The sequence below is a fragment of the Penaeus vannamei genome, chromosome 11 (assembly GCF_042767895.1).
Source record: "Penaeus vannamei isolate JL-2024 chromosome 11, ASM4276789v1, whole genome shotgun sequence".
Taxonomy (NCBI): Eukaryota; Metazoa; Arthropoda; class Malacostraca; order Decapoda; family Penaeidae; genus Penaeus; species Penaeus vannamei.
In genome coordinates, this window is record NC_091559.1 from 45,877,677 (window position 1) to 45,887,676 (window position 10,000).

The 10,000-nt window shown below is 36.3% G+C and overlaps 1 protein-coding gene across 1 annotated transcript in view; it reads left to right on the forward strand.

Moving 5' to 3' along the window:
- Positions 1–3,739: 3,739 nt before the first annotated feature.
- Positions 3,740–10,000, forward strand: part of LOC113827402 (general transcription and DNA repair factor IIH helicase/translocase subunit XPB-like) — a 6,886-nt gene continuing 625 nt past the window's right edge. The window contains exons 1-3 of the mRNA XM_027380284.2: positions 3,740–3,863; positions 7,097–7,139; positions 7,309–10,000. The exon at positions 7,309–10,000 is cut by the window's right edge and continues 625 nt beyond it. Of these exons, the coding sequence (XP_027236085.2) occupies positions 3,856–3,863; positions 7,097–7,139; positions 7,309–9,477 (2,220 nt within the window). The 5' untranslated portion in view covers positions 3,740–3,855 and the 3' untranslated portion in view covers positions 9,478–10,000. The remainder of the gene's footprint in view (positions 3,864–7,096; positions 7,140–7,308) is intronic.

Below are 10,000 nucleotides of genomic sequence, written 5' to 3' on the forward strand. Positions count from 1 at the left end.
GTGAAAGATCGCATAGGGCCCTCTGCTAGGCCTTGTATGAGGCTTAGGGTAAGTGACATGTTCCTTATAGCCTCACTATCTTCCCCATGACCCTCTAATCACTCATTTAATTGTACCCACACATTCCAGTTGTCAACCATAATTCACTGTCGTAACACTTTCCATCTACTAATCCCTTGTTCGCTGTTGTCATGGGGAGAGAAGGGGGGGGGGGGGACAAACTGAGGCCCAGTGTGTGAGATCACCCTTCTCTTGGACCTCAGCCCTCGCCTCATTTGTTTTTCCATGTACTTTTCTTCTTCCCCGCTTCTTTTATTTCTCTCCATCTTCGCCACAATACTTTACCATTGTGCTGTATGACCTTTGATGTCTGGCACTCATTTGTTTTGGCCATTAACCATTCTGGGACCAAAAACTTACTTACCCGAGGGTTTGGCCCCAAGCCTCATTCTATTGCTTTATTTTGAATACGCCGCTAATGACCTTAGATGTTGACGTGACAGAAAAATTTTGAATAAATAATGAAGACTTTTCAACTACAACACTATATTCTTTTCCATTATTTAAATTGCATTTCCTCAATTAACCGTTGTGGAACTCCTCTGTCCCCGGCAAGAAGCAAGGCCTATATAAGGAAGGTCGCGTCGCTAAGCTACTCAAATTCGTCCGTTTCGCGCATGGCATCATGTGGGGCAAACGGCCATATTCTTAATAAATCCCACATCAAAACACACTAATCTTGGGGCACACAATATTTTGGTATTCAAGTGTGTTGTAGGATGGAATTGTTAACCCTGCGACCTGGTGCTGGCCATTCTCTTGGCAATTCTTTCTCGGAAGGTGCTCTCAATTCATCTAAACCTGTGCTTCTATTAGCTCATATTGCCCACCGACTTGCCATGTCCTGCACTTTATCTAATGCCTGGGGTGTGCTCAGTAAATCTTATCTTACTTCATGCTAGCTATGTGGCTGTTGCCATATACACATGTCAGTGAAATTACGCCATGGGTTTTCTTATAAATGGAATATTATTAATAAATATGCTCATTTAGGTTAAAACACATGTAACCTAAACACACCTGATGTGAAATCAGATGAGAAAGTACTGCGGCAAGCTGTGATGTTCAGTACTCCGTGAGGTAGAGTTACTCATTGAAAAACCTTTAATGATGAGTGGCGGAAAATTATAATTCACTTATTTTTTGCACTTACAGAGGTTTGTCATCACATTAAAAGGTATAGTTGCCATATAAGCTATATTTCACACATAATCATAATCACGACGTTTCTTTTTAACTTAGAGATGATTGTGGGAGGGCTCACGGGCTACCCAATTGTTCCAATTAATTGTGGGATTGGAGCGTGATGTAGCCCCACAGCACATCCGCGTCAGACCTTTAAGAATACCACTCCAATGTGGTGTGGGACGTACAGATTCCACATTTCGTCTAAGAGTACAGCTGAAAGCCTTGGGGTTCTATACAAATCACGTAGTCACACTTGGATAGAATGCAGACCCGTATAGATCTCCCCCTCTCCTGCTTTCGCTCGCATTCCAAAATCACTAGCATAACGATTCATAGACTCACACTATCCTTCTCTTTTTCTCAAATGGAAACCTAAACAAAGCGTGAAAATGATCTACGACTGTTTACGCAACGACACTGATGGTTGGCCTTTAATACCGTTTTTGCCTATTTAGCTAAACAACCCTTTACTTGGTTTTCGTTCCCCCATTGTCTCGTTCCTTGCATCTGCCACGATATAATTGTTTGACTTCTGTTCACTCTGAGCTATTCCAGCAACTTCCCTCTTTCACCCTCGATTATTCGCTATACGGTTACTGGCTCTCAAAATCAAAGTAAAATGTCAGTTTTTAAAAATTAATTAGTCTTAACTACTACCAGCCACCGGGGAAATTGTAGGACCTTTTAGAGACATGGATTAGACAATTGATTTACGAAGCAGAAATATGTCTGTTAACCGGATCTACAGTGTACAATTGATCTGTATCGCTGGGAACTACTTGGGAACACCATGTATTAAGTTATATTATGTTAAGGAAATCAATCCAATTATACTTCGTTTCATTAATCCACAGATAAAAAAAAAACTTATTAATCATGGTAGCAGTAAACAATTGGGAATATTCAACCAGGAATTACTCAGGTCCAAGCTTATTAATTGCACAAGATTTCCTAGTAATATGGTATAGGGCAGAGAAACTGGTTACTGCACACACACACACACACACACACACACACACACACACACACACACACACACACACACACACACACACACACACACACATACACACGTATATATATTAGGGAAATAAAGGAACATAACTTGACAGTCACAACTCAAGAAAAAATCATGCTAGTTATAACCCCCTTCCTCATAATCATTTCTTATTCTTCTACGCAGGAGAAATGAAAGAAACACCGCTCGTATATTCTGGAAAATTATATTTAAAAAATGGTTAGAATAGGGAGTCCAATGAGACTTCCTCTACGTGTATTAACTTAAATCTCCCTTGGAAATACTAATTAAGTTAATTGCATTTTTAATCATAACACATGGAGTATCCTGTTTGCTCTGCTCTCCCCGTTTTCCATAAATCTCGAAGGGAAACTGATTTAATTTTAGGCCTTGATAAAGATAAAAATTCGGAGGATTGCCAACTACTGGCTTCCAGAACAATTCCAATTAGAACGAAAATATTGGTATTTTATTTTCCTTTACGCGATAAAATCTTTGTATATACTTTTTTTTTTAACTATCATATTGCATTCGACTGTAATGAAATGAAGGCGGAAATTGGTTACGAAAATAAAATTTATAAATGCAATTCCCTTGGTGAATTCATGAACACCCCGCTGAAATATTGTCACACAATTCAAACTGTCATGGTCCAAAGCAGTCCATACAATAGGCATTATCTGTAGCGTCCTTATTTACAATTTCATGTAATTATTTGATGCTGAATTTCGTCAACACGAATGAGTAAAATGCTAACTATTTATATTCTATTTTGTAATTCTTCATTTGGCCATTTAAGGAGTATATGAAAATAGCCCGTAGTGAAACGCATATGAAAACGGTATAGGATTATGCAGAAAGATATAACGCTTATTTCTGGGTACAAAGGAGTCAATAAAACGTAATACAATTGAAATCCAAGGTTAAATGGGGGACAAATAATCGTTTGAATTCCTTCACGTGACTTACATTTACCTTTAAACTCGCAAGAGACTGTTTACGAATATTTTTCAGTAACCTGTTTTTTTTTATTTTTTTTTCCAAAAGTATAGTTAACAAGCATAGGTACCCCCAAAATGGCAGAGCGTGTGTGTATGTGTGTGGGGGGAGTAATACATTCGAATGTGTGTGCATTTTGACAGGCAGCAAGTGATCCTTCGGATAAAGCTCCACAAATGCCAAGATATTACCATGTCTTTTGTTTTTCATATGGATGATTTTAATGATATAGATAATAATGATTATGATAAGAATAATAATAATCATGATAATAATAATAATAAAACGAAGGATAATGATATGACAATCACCTTGTGTAAATATTAATCAACAAAAATATTTTTTAAACCATCTATAAACAATTTTATTTGAAGATATCGGAAACTACTACAAAGTATACGGCAAATATTCTTTTCCAGTCACACAAGCATTGATAATATGAGGTGCAATAATTCTTAAATTTTATACGACATGCCTGCTTATATAAAGGGTCCCTGCCTGTTACTGGTCACGTGGCGCCGCAAACTGGAAGAGGAAAAAGGCGACGCTTATTCTCGCTCAGAAATCTGCAGTGACAAGGGCTTAAAAGAATGAAGAGGTATATTTATCAAATAGTGGTATTCCGTAAAAGTAGGATAGCTGAAAATTCGAACTTTAGTTGTTTATTTTGGAAAAGTAACTATTTTATATTTTGTAGATAAACAAATTTTCAGTTCACAGAACTTGCTATTTTACATTGCCGACCTATTTCTATTATGAAATGTCACTGTAGTTTATATGTACATATAAATGGTACGTAGAGCCTTGCATGTCTGCCCTCTCTAGTATTAAGTGCGATTTGGGTAAATTTCCAGACTTAACCAGCCTCCTACGACTTTCTAAATCTTTTATTTTTTCTTTATTTTTATTATTATTATTATTATTATTATTATTATTATTATTATTTAATGGAATATTCCTTCGTTGCTTATCTTTTTTATGGCGGTGTTCTCAGCTGACTGCTTGACGAGTAGCTTGTACTTCCCGACGTCAAAGTTGTTTAAGCGCGTAAGCCTACATTTCGCCCTGTATTTTTGGAAGACTTTGCAGGATTTACTCAGCAAAACAGAACAAAATCACAGACACACAAAATAATGTTCGTTGAAACTCTACGGAAACGGGAGCTGTGTTTCACTTACACATTGAAATATAATAGATCGTAATAATGTAATGATCTAGACTTCCAATGCAATACTATTATATAATGCTTTAACCATGCATCAAATGTACCACAGCTTGCCCACGCCCGTGCAGTTAGCCAGGCTGGTAAATAAAGGACTAAACTAAATTAAAAACAATAACGGTCTACAGTTGTGCAGTTAAATGCATTAAATCCTTTTTAAATCATGATTGAACGAAAGCTTTTAAATATGGAAATACGTTTTCCTAAGTTTCCTGATGATCCTGTTAAATATCAACAAAATATCGCTAATGGTTGCTCAAATAACAGGATTTTATTCACTTACTGCGTTTACGAAGAGTAGTACAAAACAAAAATATGAAACACGAAGTTGCGTCATTGACAGTAGTTCCATGTTTACTAACCTTAGTGATGATTAACGTAAAAAAGGAAAGAGCTAAATATTCCGCGCAATAAAACCTACATATTTAGATTGTACAGAGTGAGAGGAATCCAACGATACCAAAATCGTCGATATCGGTGAGGCGAAGGTAATGTAGAAAATTACTTAAATATTTATACTTCCCATAATATGTAAGGTGAAATGTATGTGCGTCTGAGCGGCTATTCCTTGATACCGTGACGGTTATTTTGAGGCAGCGCATTTAAAATAAAAATTCGGCATAACTACTTACACCAACTGCTACACTCTCTCCCTGCGATGAGTATGAATATATTTGTTTATCAAATGGTATACATACGTATAATCCTTTAATTAATGAACGGTTTGCATACCAGGTGTTACTATGGTGGATTTCAGTGCCATCTATTGGGTGATGAGCACTTCGGACACGAGTTGCCGCCATCGCTCAGTATCCTCAAACACTTTCCTGAGCATTCTGTTGCTGTAATATTAGTGTATGTGATTGATTTAGATTTTGTTACTTCCAAATAATAAATACTCGGGTCCGCGGTGATGGTTTTTAATTTACGTTGAAAGTTATTACATTTCTCGTAATCCCAAAACTTCGAAAACCAATGATTTACGCACAATATGATTTGGAAAGATGAAAATGTAATCCTGATCTTATAGGAAAGTAGCGCTTTTCTCTCTTGTTGAAAAACGCGACTCAGGCTCCGCTTTCGAATATTTCATATCATTCGCCGATATTTATGGTACTCTAGTTTTGGCAGAACAGTGATATATATATATATATATATATATATATATATATATATATATATATATATATATATATATATAATTTAAAGTAAAATCCGAAAATAAATTATAGTTGAGAGGCCTACACCGCTTGCAATCTGGTGTCCATATTCGACACGCACGTTTTCGATGTACAGAAACACGCTTGAGATGTACCGAATCTCAAGCACTAGCATACGTCATTTTAACAATTCATCAGGCCCCTATTGCCGTTAATATGGGCCAGCCTAATTGATTTGCGTAGTGTAATTATTCACTGTAATTATTCGATATTATTACAGTATTACTGCTTTGTCATATCTTCTAAGGCAAAAACAATTTCTCTTTCGTGTAACGTCATGCTGGCTTTATATACGCACGAAACCCAGTTATTGCAATGAATGTACAAACATGAAACAGCATCATTGTTTTGTTTACTAAAGGTAGGAAAGGATATCGGAAGGCAATTTTTTTAATACTGAGTCATTTCAGGCTCTGAGACAATAGAAAATAAAAATAATATCAAAAGTGGTGCAACAAATGTCATATATTATATATATTGCCTGCTGGTATTAGGGTGAATCTAGACTTATTTTTTCCTTACTGAATAGATAGTTTAATCTTAACGGTATGGATGCACTGGGTATATTGAAGAATCGTCATCATCATTATTTTTATTATGAATAGTAATGCGTGCAATTTTTAGCATTTTATTGATTCTATTTGTAAGAACTGAAATTGAAAAGACTATATATTTATTCATAGATCTATTTTATGAGACAAGTCGATTCACGAACCAGTTTGGCAAAAATGTTTTTGTCTTAAAACATAGAATTGCATTTTAGGATTAAAGAAATAAGCCACAAAAATTTAAAGAATGCCCACGTGTACTTAACAATAAGTCAATCCAAGTTCTATCTTGCCAGAATATTTGTGATGGAGGATTGTTAGGATGCGGTCTTAGCTTCAAAAATTCCATTTTTTAAAAATAGATGATTGACTGTATTATTTATTTTCATTTTTTTCCCATTCTTGTGTGTAAGTGTGATGGAATTTTGGGCCTTACAGCGACACGGAATACATGATACCCATAGGCCTACTGCCTGTTTTCTTCTTCGTCAAATAGGCCTCATGTAAAGGGCTCTTGCTTTAGCATTCGTTACATAGGCTTCATTTTCTATTTCTAGTTTTTAAAAATTTGTATATCTTGTATTCCATTGTTTAAGGTACTCGTTATTAATAAATTGAACTTTTATTGGTCATATGGTAATTGAGTATTAGCTGTCTTTCGATATAAAAATGTTGATATTGATATGCAAATTAGTACCATAAGTTGGCCACATAATGTGATGTTATAACAACAAGGATCTTTAGCATTCCATATCTAATATATATATATATATATATATATATATATATATATATATATATATATATATATATATATATATATATATATATAATGTTTCAGATCATTGGAGGGCGTCCCAAGAGCTTCCAGGCAGAATGTTGAGGTATTGCTGTTACTGCTGGTATTTCTGTATATCACTTTTTAGATATTTTTGAATTAAGGTGATATTGATATTGGCAGAATAAGAATGCATGGTTATGAAATCATATAATTGTGAAAAGTGATAATGAAAGAGGCAACTTTTGAATAATCAGGACATATTTTCTTGACAGGAACGGGAACAAACCACGCCAAAGGACCAGTATGGTGCCTTTGATTACCGCAAGGAGGTAGAGCTTCGAGATGACCACGAGACTCGACCTCTTTGGGTAGCCAGCAATGGCCACATCTTCTTGGAATCTTTCTCACCTTTGTACAAATATACTAAGGACTTCCTGAATACCATCTCAGAGCCTGTATGCAGACCAGAGCACATTCATGAATACAAATTGACAGCATACTCTTTGTATGCAGCTGCCACTGTTGGTCTTCAAACTCACGACATCATAGAATACCTGAAAAGACTTTGCAAAACCACACTTCCTCCAGGCATTTGTGAGTTTATTCAGAGTTGTACTCTCTCCTATGGTAAAGTTAAACTTGTTTTGAAAAAGAATAGATATTATGTGGAGAGTGATTTCCCTGATGTTATCCAGAAACTCATTAAACATCCAGTCATTTATGATTGTATGCTGAGGCCAAATGAAGGAGTCACAAGCTCAGAACGTCAAAAGTCACAGGCCATTATGTTCACAAGTCATCAAGCACAAATGGCTGGTGGGACAGATATATCCAAGCCCAACAGTAACCCAGAAGAAGGAACTAATGGAGAAGTGAAGGAAGGGGAAGCAGTCCCTGAAGATATAACTGACTTTTATGATAAATTTGAGAAGGCAGATGAAGAAGAAGAAGAAGAGGATAAAAATCTAAAAACTTTGTCATTTGAAGTCAACCAAGATAAAATTGAGACCCTACAGAAAACTTGCATTGGGCTTGATTACCTACTTTTGGCAGAGTATGACTTTAAGAATGATACTGTCAATGAAGATATTAAAATTGATCTCAAACCTTCAGCTGTCTTACGGCCATATCAAGAAAAGAGTCTGAGAAAAATGTTTGGTAATGGAAGAGCAAGATCAGGTATCATTGTGCTCCCTTATGGTGCAGGTATAAGTTTAGTAGGTGTTACAGCATGTTGCACAGTGAATAAAAAGGCTTTAGTACTTTGTAACTCAGGAGTGTCTGTTGAACAGTGGAAACAGCAGTTCAAAATGTGGTCAACTGCAACTGATGATATGATTTGTAGATTCACCTCTGATGCCAAAGACAAACCTTTCAATGCAGGTATTCTGATTACCACTTATGCTATGATATCCCACAACCAGAAACGAGCCTATGAAGCAGAACAAACAATGAATTGGCTGAAGGAACAGGAATGGGGTATTATGGTTTTAGATGAAGTACATACTATTCCTGCAAAAATGTTCAGAAGAATCCTTACCATAGTCCAATCCCACTGTAAGCTTGGCCTAACTGCCCCTTTGGTCCGAGATGACATAATTGCTGACCTGAACTTCCTTATTGGGCCAAAGTTGTATGAAGCCAATAGGCTTGAGTTGCAGAAGGAAGGATTCATTGCAAGGGTCCAGTGTGCAGACGTGTGTTGCCCCATGACACCAGAGTTTTATAGAGAGTATTTAACAGGAAAGGTATCTGACCATAGAATCAGGCTTCTTTGTGCAATGAACCCTAACAAATTTAGAACTTGTGAATTTCTTATCAAATTCCATGAGAACCGAAATGACAAGATTATAGTGTTTATTGATGAGGTATTTGCACTGATTCATTATGCTAAAACTTTGGGAAAACCTTACATCTGTGGTAAGACAGACCAGAAGGAACGTATGGCCATTATTCAGGATTTCACATCAAATCCCAAAGTCAACACTATATTCATCAGTCGAGTGGCAGATACTTCCTTTGGCTTTCCTGAAGCAAATATCGTGATTGAGATTTCGTCGCAGGGAGGATCCAGGCGACAGGAGGCACAGAGGATAGGCCGTATCTTGAGAGCTCAAAAGGGTTCCAGAGCTGAGGGTTGCAATGCCTTCTTCTATGCATTGCTTTCTCAAGACACAAGGGAGATGGGATACTCACGCAAGAGGAAGAGTTTCCTTGTCAATCAGGATTATGCTTATATGGTGGTCACTCCTGCACAGCTGGTAGGATTTAATGAGGCACAGTTGCATTACGACAGCAGAGAGGAAAAAGTGGCATTGCTTGAGCAGATCCTTGCCGCCACAGGATCTGACATGTATGAGGAGGGTTTGGGAGGGGACCGTGCTGGAGGTGGTCCCAAGAAGGACCACCGGCATGACCTCTTCAAAATGTGCAGGCTCTAGTTTGTAGGAAAAATACTAGTGAATAAATTTCCTAATGATATTCCATTTTCATTTTTTCAATGACATCATGGCATCACACTTTCCCCTTTCATAATGTGGGCCTTTCTCTCTAAAGTACACTGTGTAGTATATGGTAACTGGAAGACAAAATTTGGTGTCTAACATTAAGGGTTGATATCTGTGATATACAAATTTACCGTATTTTGTCAAAAGTTAGATTATTTATGAAATGTATGTACTTTTTCATTTAATTTGTCCTATCTTATTAAGTTTCAGTGATGAGCATATTTCATTTGAACAATACTGATTTATACATAGTAAAAATAGGAAAATATTGCTAAAAATACTGTAATAATCTGTGATGGTTTCCATATTCTGACTGTAGTAATGGTGATTAAGTAAATAATGGTTAAAAACGGATACATAGTTCTTTTTGTATTCTATGTTTGCATATAAATAAACAAAAAAAAAAAGAATAAATACATATTTGTATTTATATTCTCTATTTTGTTCCTCACTATAT